This window comes from Lagopus muta, chromosome 1 (genome assembly GCF_023343835.1).
Source record: "Lagopus muta isolate bLagMut1 chromosome 1, bLagMut1 primary, whole genome shotgun sequence".
In the NCBI taxonomy this organism is placed as follows: domain Eukaryota; kingdom Metazoa; phylum Chordata; class Aves; order Galliformes; family Phasianidae; genus Lagopus; species Lagopus muta.
In genome coordinates, this window is record NC_064433.1 from 116,740,048 (window position 1) to 116,756,418 (window position 16,371).

General features: G+C 36.6%; 1 protein-coding gene across 2 annotated transcripts in view; it reads right to left on the reverse strand.

Moving 5' to 3' along the window:
- Positions 1 to 16,371, reverse strand: part of POLA1 (DNA polymerase alpha 1, catalytic subunit) — a 192,996-nt gene that overhangs the window by 102,392 nt on the left and 74,233 nt on the right. For both annotated transcript variants that reach the window (XM_048933783.1, XM_048933782.1), the window contains exons 28-33: positions 15,611 to 15,703; positions 14,930 to 15,135; positions 13,518 to 13,650; positions 12,798 to 12,929; positions 9,164 to 9,338; positions 1,529 to 1,710 (exon numbers count right to left, since the gene is read on the reverse strand). In XM_048933783.1, coding sequence (XP_048789740.1) covers positions 1,529 to 1,710; positions 9,164 to 9,338; positions 12,798 to 12,929; positions 13,518 to 13,650; positions 14,930 to 15,135; positions 15,611 to 15,703 — 921 coding nt within the window. The remainder of the gene's footprint in view (positions 1 to 1,528; positions 1,711 to 9,163; positions 9,339 to 12,797; positions 12,930 to 13,517; positions 13,651 to 14,929; positions 15,136 to 15,610; positions 15,704 to 16,371) is intronic.

A 16,371-nucleotide genomic window follows, 5' to 3' on the forward strand; every position in this document is an offset into this window, starting at 1 on the left:
TTTTCCAAATCTCTTTTCAATGAAAGATCTTCTGGAGATGATGCTTCTTCATCTGCTACAAAATTAATCATTCAACAAATTATGTTTCATCAGGGAGACTGAAGTTTTGCCTGAAGCTACTAATCAGAACACCGAAATCCACCTTACAGATACCAATTATAGATTACCAGTGTGGCTGCAGAGACAAGCCTTGTTGCAAAACAACAAGGAGATCATTTTTTATCCTCCCAAAGTGCAAAGAACAGCTCCTAGAGTTCGACAGCATCTCATATAGTTCTGAAACCTTTGAATGGCAAACATTAAGATTTCAGAACCTAAAAGCAGTATGTGAAGTGCTGAAATTTAATTCAGTAAAATTCTCACTGAAATAACAAAAACCTGTTAGGTTGGATATTTGTAACACTATGTAAAAAGTTTTCTTTCCATTTACAACTTAACACTTAGGCTATTCTGAACCATCTTGGCTAAACACCCACAACACAAAATACTCCCACTAAATAATTGTGTAGAATATTTTTTACGTTTATGTATAAAATGTGTGTGTGTGTATATGAATATATATATATTTATATATACACACACATATACATATATGTATATAAAGAGTTTGACATCCATTTCTCTCCATCTCTCCAGTTAGCCCATCTGCAAGTTGTCAAGCCTACGTGCAATTAACTGTTTTATTTACAGCTGTAATGAGCAAAAGTCAAGGATTTACATAGCATCACTCGATTTGTGTGCCTTTTCATCTTACTTGCTTCCAAAGACTGCTTTATTTTGATTCAAAAAAATGCAAAACATCTGCTGTTTGTCCAAATTAACTTAAAATAATTACTTTTAATTTAGATAAAAGATTTATTTGCTTTGAGTTTCAAGGTTTTCACTACTCAGAGGCTCGCTAATTTGCCAATGACTAATATATGCATAACATTGCTGGAGAGTTAAATACTTGGCCCTATTTCAAGTTGTGATCCAAGGTCCCAGATACATTTTTTGGCAGAACTTCTCCACAAGAATGCACCCCCGTGACTTTTTATGTTCGATATACAAAGACAGAAGGAAAGATAACATAGAAAAGCCTTACTGCGAAGAAAGGAAGTGGGATGTAAAAAGATAAACAGAAATTTCAAAACCACTTTGTTCCAATTAGTATGATTTAGGATAAGAAATTGCCATAGCTACATGAAAGTTTCATTAAACAGGGAACTGGAAGTTACTCAGGTGTTAAGATAAGGATGTCTTAAAAAGTTACAGTTAACAATCATTCATGAATGTGGGCAAACAGATTAATGAAGCCAGCTTATCTCACACGTTCTCCTAGACTGCACTACTCCTAGCTGAAATACAAAAATGGGAGAAATATTTCTACACTGTCTTATCAGCAGATTTCTGTTCCAAACATATAAACAACAGTCCTTCAGCAATATGGTAACTTCTCCTACATCATACAAATGCTCTCTCAAAAGCCTTTTCCTCTACACTATTTTCCCCCTCACCAATAAAGAGAAATAAAACATTGAAAACGAACCGAACAGTCAAAGACATTGTCATAAATATTCTCTGTTCCACACTTGAGGCAGCAAAACTTGAATCTTTCACAGTCCCTATATTTCTCCTCATCAGTGAGCTGAGCTGGGCCACCAACCAAGGCATCGTTCTCCTCATCTTTATGGTAATGGTGATGGACTCTGAATTGGGAGGGATCCAGTCCTATTAATAAGAAACAAAAATTTCAAAAGACTCAGAGGTCAACCATGCAAGTAGGCTCATTTTTCATATGCTTGGTGAAGCAGAGTGAAAAGAAAGTTACAAAATGTAAATTCAAAAGCTGAAAATCTCTCTTTAGCAAACACTGCTCTATAAATACAAACACATTTTACAATTTTTAACCACAAATAAAGGTTCACAAAACATGAAGAAATCTTCTCACTTATCTTCTTACGCAAGATTGCTTTATAAATAAAGCAAGCACGTTGCATTATCATGGGAGTATGCGACAGAACATTCTGTTTCTGAGGAAACCACTCCTAGGATGGCTTTATTGTTATTTTCTTCTTAAGTTACATTGAAAATATTTCAATAAAAATGTGCATCATTATTAAGAAACAGTCTTTAAATCAAAACGGCACCATTAAAACTGAAAACAGAGAATAAAAACCCCATTAAAGAAACACGGGTGCACTGCTATTACCAACTCCTTCAAGTCCGTATACAACTGCCAACTCTGATTTCAATGCAGTGGTCGATTTCATTTTGGCTCAGTGGTTAACAGCATGTAGGTTTCAATCTAATGCAGTGGTTAAAATTCAGCAGCAGCATTTAAAACGACAGCGCTGGAGAGAAAATGCTTTATTTCTGATTGCCAGAACTCGGGATTTTAAACAAATAAATACACAAAAGAGATCCTAAAAATACTGATTCAACCACAAATAAGTAAATAAGCAAGCAAGCACGAAGTTCACTACCCTAGGAATAAGACTGCCAAAGTAAATTTAATAAAAATCCTCATTTTTTTGTCATCCTTTGTTATGTTCAACCTTTCAAAAAGTCCATTTATTCCACCCATGACTTTTTCTGTTGTTCTTACTGCTGCTGCTTTGTGATTTTATTTTTAACTCTAGTAAATAGCACATGATAGAAAAGAATCACCTAAAGAGCGTGGAAAAAAAATGTGTAGAAAACTACGGCTTACTTTAAAAATAATAAGAAAGGATCAAAGAGAAACAATTAAAAAAAAAAAAAAAAAAAAAAGAGACTACTTTCCCAAAAGCAGTAGCAGAGCAAAACAGCCCCCTAAAGAAAATATATAGAAATTTCGCTCAACTGTATTTTTCCAATATTCAATCAAAAATTGTGAGAGCCAGTAAGAAAATAATACTTTTAAGAAAGATAAATTAAGGCAACTAAAAGCTTACCATGCATCAGCCTACATCATATGTGAATTTTAGTACATGTAAGAATTGCCAGAGAAAAAGTATGAAAGATTACAAATAAAAAGTGAAGCTTGATTTTACAGTTCCTCATAAGCTCTGTACTGAGAGACTTAAAGAAAATGTTTGGGTACAGTATTCAGCCACTCAGGACAAGTATTACTGCATGCACAAAACAGTTGTGCTATACAAGCACATACAGATTGCCTCTACCTAAAATGTTTGATATCTGTAACTTTACTATCATGATTCTGAATTTCTACTTTACAGCTATATGACAAATTCTAGGAGAGGAAAAAATTACATCGACAGACAAGATTAACTTGAAAAAACAAGAGTTTTCACTAAAATGTAATAAATATTTTCCAATTTTACTTTTATGAATAGAAACAAATGTTAGTGCATAGGGCTAATATTTAGTCTCAAAGTGGTTCTTAAACTTTTAATGCTATTCTCTACAATTCTTTGAAAGAAAGAGCAGATAAAGCAAAAAAAAAACAAAAAAACAAAAAAAAAAACTTAGTGGTAATAGCATATTTTACACTTTAATACATATATTAATACATATGGTACAACCTCATCCCTCACCCCCCCCACACACTCCCACCCAAAAAAACACAACCAAACAACTACAAAACAACCCTATAGGGCTGCAGGGTTGCTTTTTTGCTTTTTTTTTTTTTTAATTTTATTTTTAATTTGCTTTTGTTTATTAGTTTTGGAAAAAAATGGTGGGAATACACTTTCTGTTTTAAAAATGAAGATGGTGAATAAAAATAAAAATTCACAGATCACTGTGATTGGAACTGGAATGAGAAGCGATCACTGCAACTTTACAATACAGGTGCCATTAACATTCAGTTAAAAATCTATTTTTGGTAGTTTCCCAAATGCAGCAGTAAAGCGAAATAGTTCCCTAAGGAAATACGGAGAGAAAATCTGCTCAACTGTACTTTCCCAATATTCACTTAAAATGGTGAGAACCAATAAGCATACAGATATTTTGTAATAATTTAACATGAAGAAAATATATATTATCCATTCTAAGAAGCTGAATATGTGAACCCATATGTGAACTTTCTCAGCTGTTTTGGCTGGGAAAAGAAAAAACAAACAAACAACCAAAAAAAAAAACCAACAAGAAAAAGTATTGTGATGACTCCTGTGCGTATCTCACATTCAGTGTGCAAACATCCCCAATGAAATCCGAGACTACAAATCAGGCTTTTAAAGAACATGCCTTCTGCAATTATCTTCTGCAATTGGGATCTATTTTTCTACTATATCCTTTCAGGAATAGTTAGTTCATTCAATTAATCCATTTCAGCTTGCCAACTTGTCTCCTTTTGGGGGGACACACACAGGTCATACTGGGCATAATGCAGCATTTGGAAAACAAAACATGTCTAATACATGGGAAAAAAAAGTGGTTTTTTTTGTGTTGTTTTGTTTTTAAAATATTTTTTATTTTAGTTTGATAGAATGAAACAAGTTAGTGAACTTCTTTGAATTCTTGTCTTCTCTGACATCAAGAGAAAGCCAAGGGGCTTTGGGGCTATCACAGAATTCCCTATGCCACAGGTAAGTGTTCTGATCTGACCAGAACTCCACAGTTACCTTCCTGATGAAAGAAAAAATCCGTAGTGCTAAAAATGCTACACAAGTAAATAATAGAGGAAAGTTCTAAAAGTTGTTCCTGAATCATTTCATAGCATTATTAAAACGTTTGTTATTTGGTAAGCAAAAAAAACCCCACTCCATATGCTGAAAGGCAGGCAGGTGTATTTCACTAATCGCAATATTGAAAAAAAAAATTCTGCAGATGTGTTGGTTTTTTTTTTAGACTTTACACAGGCTACCACTGCCACCTCTGCACCCTCCCAGGAGAACAGAAGCGACAAACATAAAAAAAAAAGTGAAAGAATCGCCAAGTTCCAGCTCTGAAGGAAACACTCAGATAACAAAAGCGCTATGTCTTTTTTCCACTGATTTTTATTTTATTTTATTATTATTATTATTTTAAGCAAAAGCCTGAGAGTTGCTTGCTTGCTTGTCCACGGATTCTGTGTTTTAAAGGCAGGTTCGCCAGAAAGCCCCGAAGTTTCCCGGCCCGAGGCCCGGCTCCAGGCGCTCCGTGACACGGCGCAAAGAGTGTGCGGTGCTGCCACCCAGAGGCCCGGCCGCGCCTAACTTCCCTGCCAGGCTCCCAGCCGGGGCGCCGAAGACGTTCTGGCTTTGCTGCTGCATTTTGTCAGCCTTACGTGAAAGGCATCCTCCCGCTCCTGGAAGGAAGATGCTTCACCGGACTGCCTTCCCAGCTCTGGTGTGGTACACTAAGCAAGCATACAGGCAGGCAGCTCCCTGCACCTAAACCAGCACAGTTAGGCTCCAGCAATCCTCTCAATGCTCAGTCTCGCTAAGACAGCCCTGCTCTGCTCATAATTTTGACTACAAGTCACTCTCCAGGGGCTCCACTTCCCCCAGCTGTGAAGGGATCCCTCCACTCTGCAGACAGACCTGCAGGTGACAACCTCCCTTGCATTCCAACCTTCGCAATTAGGGCACCTCTTCTCCGCAAACTACACAAAAAACACAAACCTAGGGATAGAGAGTCTGAGCATCCAAGTTCATCTACAGCATTGCAAAGAAAAAGACTACAAACAGCAAAAATTCATAGTTTAGACTAGTTCACTGTCATGAGATTTGCATTGCTTTAATTTTCATTTCCACCACCGTGCACTTGCTTCACTGCCTTGAGTGAGAAAAGCAAGAAAGAATACAGAACCTTGCATGGCTCCTACATGCCACCAGGCAAATGCAACTGTTCTGGGTTTTGTCAGGAATGCCCACCTGGGCAACTGCTAACTGGTAATGGAACCTACTAAAGAAGAAAAATAGACTTAGTACCACAAGGTAGAGGGAATCTTCTTACAAAAAGGAGTTAACATGCAGACCCTGGCAGCAAGGAGAAAGCAGCGCTGGGAAGCACTCGTAACAGCAAGCTTCAGAAGGACCCAGGAATGACCACCAAAAATTAGATGATCTTCCTCTGAAATACTCAAGCATCAAACAACTTACAGAGCACCCACATGCACATCTGCTTGCAAAGCATGGTCTTTCAGAAGACCATGAAACAGCCTAGGACAGAATTCCTTTTCAGCGGCCAGTAGCTTCTGCATTTCACAGCAGTGCATGTCATGCAGGAACAGCTACGAAAATCCCACGGTTGACTGACTGCATCCACAACGTGTAGGTATTTCTGACATCACAGAAACAACAGCGGATTTCTCTGAGATCATGAGTAGTATCTACCTAACAACAATAAAGCCTACTTTAAATATGTTAAGAGAAGCATTCTGCCAATAGAATTCTTCATGTTTAAAACCTATGGATATCTTCAAGATGACGTAAACGAGTTCTCCAAGCATTGAAAACGATCACATTTATTGACTGCTATTTTCATCAGATTTCACACTTTACTTATCCTCTGAAAACCCAACAATCCTCATCTTGACACTGCTTTTCCCTGAGAACTTCAAGAAAAAGAGAGTGCAGGAGTATGCCCATGAGTTCCCCATTTTTAGAAACAATGAATTTCCAATCTCTCAAAGGCTAGGCAGACCTCCTACAATGTCCGAAAACAAAAGACAATTTTCAGCTCGATTCCATAGTGAATGAATGTGACATTTAAAGAGCTCTCTGCAATTTTTAGGTGTGGTTATTTGCTTTTGTTCTTCAGTGTCTAAAATAGCTTAGTTAAAATAACTTACTTGGAGCACAGACAGAACAAAGAACTTTTCATCTTTCTGCTGTGAGCCAAGTCTCCCTAAGTTGAGCTCAATTTTATGTACTCAGACTAACATGAAGACTTGTCAATTAAACATACACCTTATAAAGAGATACTGTCAAATATGAAACCAAGAATGTTAGAGTCATTCTCCCCATCTGGACACATACTCCACATATCATGATAAATCGCATCAGGGTACACACAAATGAGAACACAACCACGTTTCAGCCCACAGATAAAACACCTAGGTTGAACAGTAGCTTTCTTCTTCAAAACAGAAAAAGATAAGAAAAATAACAAGAATTTGGCTGGTTAACAATAAAAATACTACCTAAAAAGCCTAACTGAACACAAAGCAACAATGCACTTGCTTGTTTTACTAAACTCAGCTCTAGTCTTGGACACTTGAATCTATTTTCCATTTCTTTGAAACAAGCATACTGGACTATCCCTCCAATAACCATCAGAAAAAAAAGCAGAAAAATAACTTCAACTTGCAACAATTAAGCACAACTCTGATAAAGTGCTGCACCTAAACACCTAAGTAGAGCAACAGTTTTGAGAAAGATCTGACTTCACCTTCAAGCTCAATTTATGCACTCCCAAGAAAACAAAGCCGGAGATGGAGATAATGTTTTTAGCATGGTCAAACTAAGTGCATTTCACATCTAAGATTGTAATAGGACATACACAGGTTTTCAGATTAACAACTGTGGACTATTAATAAACTCTCAGCTGCATTATGCCATTACAGATGACAAAAAACATTTTCGTCTTGAAAGTTCTATAGAACAATAATCAGCATAGGCATCTGCAAACAGCACGTGCTATCAAGTGGCATACAGGCCTTAAGATCTGGGCACTTAATTTAGGTGCCTGCAGGGAGCTAGTCTTTCATATCTAAATCTCTCACCTAAAAAACGTGCAAGTTTTCTTCATCTTATAAAATTTTAACACATGTAATACTGTTTGACTTCCTCGGATTTGCATAGCACATAGCTGGTTCTTGACATGAAGAGAAAGTTGCATACTGAGACCCTGCCACATAAAGATCTGTACGGTCAGCCTGCACTTGTGAAGTAGGGCTGACACCTCTTCAAGGCATTAGAGAAGCAACACCAACACCTACAAGACACAGCCTTGCAATCAAACAGCCACATTTGTGGTTGTCGTGCCTACACTCCCAGAGTAAGAAAAACACCCAGACCTTCCTTCCCCACTCCCACCTTTTCTTATTTTTTTTGAAACTGAGATGGAAAAAGCTGATTGTCTTGGGAGATGAGGACCTCTCATGGCAATCACTCTTCTTGAGAAGCCACAAGACTTAACTGTGCACATTTTAAATGCAAACCATAAGCCCCACAACGAGGAGGACCATCTCTAAGTAAGGAAGCTACAGAGATGCCTTGTCCCAGGTAAACAGTCCTGATGAGCAAGACACTGCCTGTTGGTTTTAAGTGACCAGTTCTTGGACCTTGGCCATCTCTGATACATAATGCTGAGGTCCAACTCTTCTTTTAAAGATTAGCAAGGTTAACAGGCTTCTTCCATGTCGCTGAGTAACAGTTCTAAAACCTGACAGGCTAGGTGTGGGAGATCTCAACATTTCTGTTTATCAAAGAGATCGTTCCTGTTGGTGAGTCATTTTCAGGAGGAAACAACACAAAAAAAGGTTACGGGGAAAGAATTATATTTTCAGGGAAAGATGCCTGAATGAATGGTAAAACATTTTTCAACACCTGTCCCTCTTTCTAGGTAAAAAGCCTAGGGGATACAAAAGACAATCAGAACTGGGTATAAAAATATCTTTAACATTCTCTTAAAAGCACAAACAATTCTAACAAGGGCAATTCCCTGTTGCTCATTTTAATAAAAACTGCTGATTTCATGGCTCACTGGCATTACTCACATTTTTTTATAGCCTTTTATAGCCTTTTTTTGGCTGTTTGCCTGAACAGTATGAATTAATGAAGACTGTTACTAACATTTTGTTTCTATTTGCTAGTAGGTCAGTTCTAGCAAAAAAAGTCCTCAATTACATACTACTAAAAACTGTATCCTTTCAGTACAACTATGACTGGTTTCTCAAGAGAGTGCTAGAGAGTACATACTGCAGAGAACTACTTCAGTAGCTTAAGAAAATCCTAGAAACATGTAATAGTAATTGAACACCATCAGTACTGTCATATGAACATAAAACATTTGCAATTCTGAAAAAGGATTGTAAGATTCTGTTCATGCTAATAAATACCTCCTGAAAAATGTTACTCTGCTGTAGTCATACAAAGCCACAATCCAAATTGCTTTCTATAGACTGTAGAACACATACTACTGCTCACTGTAGAAGCACTAATTTTCAGAAGCATTTCTGTTATGAAATACACATTTAAACTCCTCACTTTGTCTCTTAATTCCTTGAATAAGCTTAAGTTAGAATACTTACCTAACCACGTTGCAATAAGAACAGAGTCAATTCCCTCTATAGGCTCACATATTCTAGCAACTACTGGATGTATTTGCTGTGACAAATAGTATTGAGTATCAATAGTAAGATTGTCTTGCTTTTGCAACTGTTCTGGAGCGTATGCTCGCTGGCTGGCACTGAGATTTGATCCATCCTAAGACAAGAGACAAATATGAAAGAGTGTGAAAAGTAACATCGACATTCAGTCTATACAAAGGATTAAGCTTCAAATATTATGTATTATTTTAACAAAAAATTGTTACACAATCACCCTTTTGGTTGATTTATTATGCATCCAACACAAATCCAACAGTGGTTAAAAAAAAAAAAGCTGCGCTGCTGATGCTGGCATCAACTAGCAAGTTCAAGAATGTAAATCCAGCTTGTGTTATTGCAGCCTACACGTGCAAATCAGTAAGAGTAGACAGAGTAAACAGTTCCATCTGTCAATTCTGAAATGCACAATGAAAACACATTGTAACTATCAGCCCAGTTAAAAATATGCAGAGGGCATGCATTTTGGATTCACTTTGTACTAAACTGGCATTATCATTTTGCACAACAAGCAAATTCCAAGTCCTGGATATTAAAACTATATCTGTTTTGCTAGGAAATTTATACTCTTTCATTCGATAAATAAACAATTAAAATGAATAGCTAGAGAAGGACCACCGTCCATTGTCATGTGAATTATCAGACAGTGGAATAGTATCCATTTGAAAGAGAAAAAAATACTGAAAGAAACAAATGGTGACATCTCAAGCCAAAAGAGAAATACCACTCAGAGGTTTGGAGCATATTCCACTCTTCAGTGGAATGTAACTTATTTTGTCTGTAGAATCATGTGATCAGTTCACAACTTCACTAGGAAATTTTATTTTTCACCCGTATTAAAATTCTAGAGTAGAAATTACAGTAGTATTTTAACAAATATTCAGTAATACAAGCAAGCCTTAACAAGGGGTTGGGGGGGTGGATGACTAAAGCTTATTTCTTGCTAAGTGCAATCCTTTTGTCTATTTTTTTTTTTAATAAAATTTACACATTGACACATTACAACTCAATTTTTCTGTTAACACAAGATACAGGCTTCAATAGGGTCAGCAACCATGGACTGAAAACTCATCACTATTAAAGACAGACTGCAAGCCATTGGTCCCTCCTACTCCTTTCAGACAACTTAGTATTCAGAACAAAATTAATTTAGGACTATTCAGCTCATCCAGCTGCTTTGCAAAAATAATTGTAATGCGATTCCTTCAGCTCCTTCTTTCAACAAGTACATTCTTCTCTTGTATTGTGCCATTGCTCAGCCGTACCAATAGTCCAGCTCTCAGAAGTCTTGGCAGCTTCCTCATGCTGGGCTAAGGACTCTCAATTAAGTATAAATCAGTATCATTCAGTTCTTAAAGATAAAGGAGCTGAAATATTGGGCCAGTGTAGAAATCACACTGCCAAGCCCATCCATTTTGCATAAGAGATGCTTTGGCCCATGTAATCCAACCTACACTTTTTTGTTGTTTTTAAAGCAAATCTGAAGTAGAATATATATTTGTGAGATAATTATATACATGTCACTCATGCCAGTACTTAGCAGCTAAGAGGCGTGTGCTCCCTAACACGTTTTAAACATTTAAAACACAGTCACACCAAACATCCAAAAATTAAGCACGATCAACAACTGTGACTCCAGAACATCCTCCTGCTGTGAAACAGCCAATAATGTGGTGACATACATTCCACACGTGTCACCAACATTCTTCTACGTTCCATTAGCACATGCTGTAGACAGTACCACCTAAGGAAGAACACCAATGCTTCCAGTCTCCATCAGCAGAATTCAGCCTGCTGCTCTTTAAGGGGGCATGGACACACAAGCTAGTTTCTGGCCATGTTGTTTCAGAACAAAGTGCTAAATATTAAGCAATGGTCTAACACGTGGTATGATCACTAACATCATACTGATATTAAATTAAACTAAAAGGAGGCTTACTGAATTTTATTGCAACAACTGCACTTCCCAGGAGAAGCGAAATTTACTGGCAGGCAGTGAAGTCGACAAGGAAAGAAAACTGACTCATTCAAGATTCGTTTAGCAGAAAGCAGCCTCAGAGTAATTCCACAACAGTGCCCTACAGAACTTCAGGTGAACCAGCAGAGAGAAAAAAACTATGCCTGTTTTCTAAGGTGAAAAGCACTGCTGACAATAAAGGACTTCAAATAAAAAGCAAATCCTAAGCATTCTTCAACTAGTTGTATAGGACTCTGAACAAGCTTTCATTAAGAAAGTCTCTTCCCTCTGTTATGGGTTTTATATCCCCTGGTATTTCCATTTTTCTTGAGTTTATACTCAGGTTCAGAGTAACACTGTGGAGAAATGGCTAGAAAAGAACAGTCAACTCAACAATAATGAGAGGGGAATGGGTTAAAAGATAAATAGGCATTCCACTGCGGTGTGAGTTATGCTTCACACACAAGGGTGTTGTAATCCCTTCCCTCTTGCATGTAGAAAGGAGCATGGCACGTTCCTCCCATTGAACCACACACCCAAACACACTCATGCCATGTTCACAATGGTATTATTGAACATCTTCCAGCAAGCAGCTTAATTTCAGAGTAAAGGAATGTGACTAAATGTCAGACTCTTTGAAGAGTCACAGTACATGTAATGAAGTGTATGTACATATATTTATACACAGACACATTTAAGGAGTTTCTTGGTAGTATTTTGGGGAGTGGAAGGAGCTAGTGATTGAATTCTATTCTGTTCCAATTTCCAACATCTTTGCAGAAGGAAAAAAAGAGCGTCATGTTGAATCAACAAAACAAAACAGTAGTATGGGGCTGTAGAAGAAAATAATTCTCTAACCAATAGGAAAGTTGAATAAAATTTGTAAAGATGTATTAAACGCACATTTGACACCATTACAGTGTCATATTTAGATAGTGCACCCAAATTTTTTGCAAAGAAAGCTCAAAAAAATGTCATCACTGTAGAAAACTGGAAAATATGTCTTTACTGCAAGATATACAAAAACAAGCAACCACTTCATTGTTCCAGCTGTCACTAAGATGATGTCATCTTCTGAAGCTTTGAAAGCATTCACTAGATAAATACCTGAAAACAGAAAGCTCTTCAGAGTACCCAGCCTAACCAAGTTATTGAATCTGGCACTACCTCTATGAATTAAAAAGACACAAGCTAAGGCCAGAATGACGATTATAACATTTAACCACCGTCACCAAAGAACTTTCCAAGAATGACAGGCTTTTCACCACCAAAACATTTTTCTCCTTCGAATAAATATATGCTGTTTCCTTTAAAATTAAGGTATTAATATTATTAACAGAAATTAATCCATGGATATTTTGTAAGCCACTATATGGAGATGGCCAGATGAACTGAATTGAATGTTAAGGAGCTGTTTTTTTGTTTTTGCTTTTTTTTTTAAAGAAAAAAACACCAAATTCAGTACAGAAAACTGACCATTTTAAACTCTAACGTAATCTCACTACAAAGAAACATCAAAACTTTCTTTTCCCAGGAGTTGGTTTTCCTTGTTGTCTCGGCAAACTGTATGCTGTATTTAGCTGTAAATAATGACATTTTTACCTGACAAATGATGTATGACACTGTATCTCCTGCCTTCACCTTTCGGCCTCCTTGAGAATTTATCCACATGGCAACATGCACATGTGGTAAGCTTTTTTTGTCAGGATAATCCTGGGGATCTTTTGTCAATGCCTAAGAGATCAAAGAAGGAAACAAAAACATAACTGGAAGAGAAGTTTTTTACTTCAGTGATGGACAACTCAGAACTTTAAGAGGCAAGATTACGTAGCAGCTATCTTCACTTATCTACTATCCACTAGGACATTTACAACACACATGCACAAACACACAAAACATGTGAAAATTGTAATACAAGTGTTTTCCAGGCATTAAGCTTTAGGTAACTAGTCTTACATACTTTTAAAATGTTGTTATTAATAAAATGAGAGGATGTTTTTACAATTACTGTTCAAAAAGGCATTGTAGTGAAAATGTCATAGTCCAAAACAGAAATATAATGGAATTGTGTTAAAAATAAACTAGGTGAAAGGTGAAAGCACTGTGCAAAATAGAAGAATATCAGGTCTTGATCATGTTTTCAATTTACAGAACTCAAATGGGTGCAAATGAGAAGATCCACCTCAGAATTCTTTGTGAGAGCGTCCTATCCACTCCTGTTGTTTCATGGTGTCATAGGGACAAGGAAGACTTTTATCAGGAGTCGGTATCAAGAGCAGCAAAGCTTTACTGAGGCACAGAAGAGTTGTAGACTTCATTTACCTTATTTATTTCAAACTGATTTACTGGGATCTGGCCACCGATCACATTTTCTCCAATTTCTATAAGCCGCCTTTGAATATTTTCCACAATTACATCTCGGGGCTGATCAGAAAGGATCTGACCAATTACATAGCTGCAAAAAACGGGTCCAAAGAAAAGCAAAGCTTAAAATAAACAAAACAAAGCCAACGCAATAAACAAATTCCTCCCTTCCCAGGGTTACCTCTACAAGCTAAAGAACCTCAAGTCTGATCCAAAATTTAGAGAAATTTGCCAGGATATTTCCTGTCTTGTTCTATTTTATTTATTCGCTCATTTACTAAAAGCAAGTTACTGTAAATAATTCTAATGTTTAGCAGCGATTTGGAACCGTCGAGACCAACTAGCTTGTTTTCTGTTCCTGTTTTATTCTGGCATTTATTATTCTTTACCAGGTATCTACAAGGGGCAAGAAGAGAGCTGGAGAGAAGAGAAAATGCAAAGTTAAAGTAAGCAAAGTCTTGCCTATTTCTGTATGTGGTTGGAAGATCTGCCAGCTGCAGAAGAGTTAGTCACTAAAGAACACTCTCAAACATTTGTATAGCTTTAATTACTAATACATTCCTAGCTTGGAAAAATTTGCTTCTATTATGATGCATCTTTTCTTAGAAAATGCAAGTCTTAAGAACAGTAAGCAAGCGTGTGGTGTATTTTTACAAATGTAAAAAAGTATTCATTTTTGGATACATTTGAACCACAATTTATTTAAGTTTTCAAGACACAGTATGCAGTGTAAGTTGAGTCAGTCCCCTGATCACCACCTCTTCATCCACTGCAGTTTTTTCTTAGAAGTATTATTTCCATTGAAGTTAAGCACAAGAATGTTTCATGTAAAAACATAAATCATCAATCCGTTATCTGTCATAATGAAGAATCAGAAGAATCTCAATGAAAAATGGAAGAGAGCCAGTCCTTAGTGAAGAGATCTTTTCTCTTACACTTTTCAGATTGCACACTGTACACTTTCAACTTTAAAGGATGCGAAGAGAGCTGACCACCAGTATCCTCAACCATTCTTGAAAAAAATCTGAACCTGTGACTCCAAACTATGATATCACCTACCATTTGCACAAGATTCCAGCTGTAGTTATTAAGCTACCTACATAAAACTGCAGCAAATCAAATGCACAGATTCCACAGAAGGTATAAAAGCAGTTAGTAGAACTAGGGACATTTGAACTTGCACAAACATAATCTGTTACTGTTGCCAAAGTATAATGCTTACCATCTCCTACAGAAGATCAGTGAAGATACTCTAACACTGATGTTAGCTACTAGTCTGTAGGGTTCAGGACATAGCCACATGATACCAAATGTTTATGAAGCACATAGTGCTTAAAACAGCAAACAGACAACAAGGCAAAGGAACTCACTTTCCAGTCTCTTTTGCAAGATCGCACCAGTCTCTTCGGACTATATCCAACCCTTTCAGTTCTTGTTTAGTTACATATTTCCCATCCCCTGTTGGTTCCACAGTAAGGGCAGCATATTTCTTCTTCTTTAACAGTAGCAAGGACTTGAAGACTCCATCAATATCAATCTCCAGCAATTTATACAACTTGTTCACTTCACTTTTGATCTGTGAATGTACCAATATTAAAACCAAATGCAACACCTTAGTAACTGTGGACAAATATATATTTCATGAAAACAAGTATCATTTTTAAGTTAAAAACAAGTAACTCAACACACTGTGTTTTTACATACATGTTTTAAAGACTCAGCAGAAGCAGTTGTGAAATCAATGAAAGTAGAATTAGTTGTAGAAAGAACCATTAAAGTTAAGGTTCATCTGTTAGCTTCCTAAGGAATTACAGTCTGCCATATCCACCTCCCTAACAAAACCAGACAATGTATGGAAGCACAGGACAGAACACAACCTTGTAAATACCGGACTCTGGGACTTTTCATTAGGGCAGTTACTCTACCAGCCTCTCAAATAAATTACACAAGGGATTTCAGAGTAGGAACAGGTAGAAGATAGTCACTCACAATACAGAAATAGCTTTATTAAAAGAAATTAAAAAAGAAAAAAAAGAAAAAAAAGTCCTTACCTTGTTCCCCAGCTTGAAGACTTCATCCAAATTGGTGCTGTTAGTGTTTATCATAATGGAATCTGTGTCTCCATAAATCACTTCAAGGTTCATCTAAACGAAACAAAATGTTTTGAAAACTAAATCCACTCTACTTCTTTCAAGTCTCCTCAGTTTCAAGACTTAAGGAGATCACTGTCCATATATTATTGCTTAAATACTAAAAAGTAGAAAAATGTAAATTTTGTCTGCAAAGTCTGTACATTCCATTATGACACATTTGAATTCAAAGAGAAAAATGAAACTTAAACCACTGTTATGCTAAAAACAAATCACCGTTCAGTTGAATACATAATATTATAAGTAGTTAAAATTTTACCATATGAATATTAGAAAAATAAGAAATTGAACAGTTCTACTCTTGAGAAACAAGAGGAACTCTAATCACCAATGAGTTTGAACTGTCAGGACACAAAAGGTTCATTTAGATTCAGAAAGACTACAGGACATGCTCATGCTCTTCAGACAAGACATTTAGCCAATGGGCTTTAAGTATAATACTACAGTTAGGTATCCAACTTCATTGTGGTCATCACAATACTACTGCAAAAAAGCCACTGTGGAATACAAACAAACCTCAAAGCAAAAAAAGCTTCAGCAAACTGTTTGGAGGTACTTCACTCCAACAGAAGCACTGATTAATAGATACAGGAAATAACAATACCACGGTATCCTCTCCATTAGGCTGTTGTTCTTTCAGATTTTTTCAAAATATGCATATA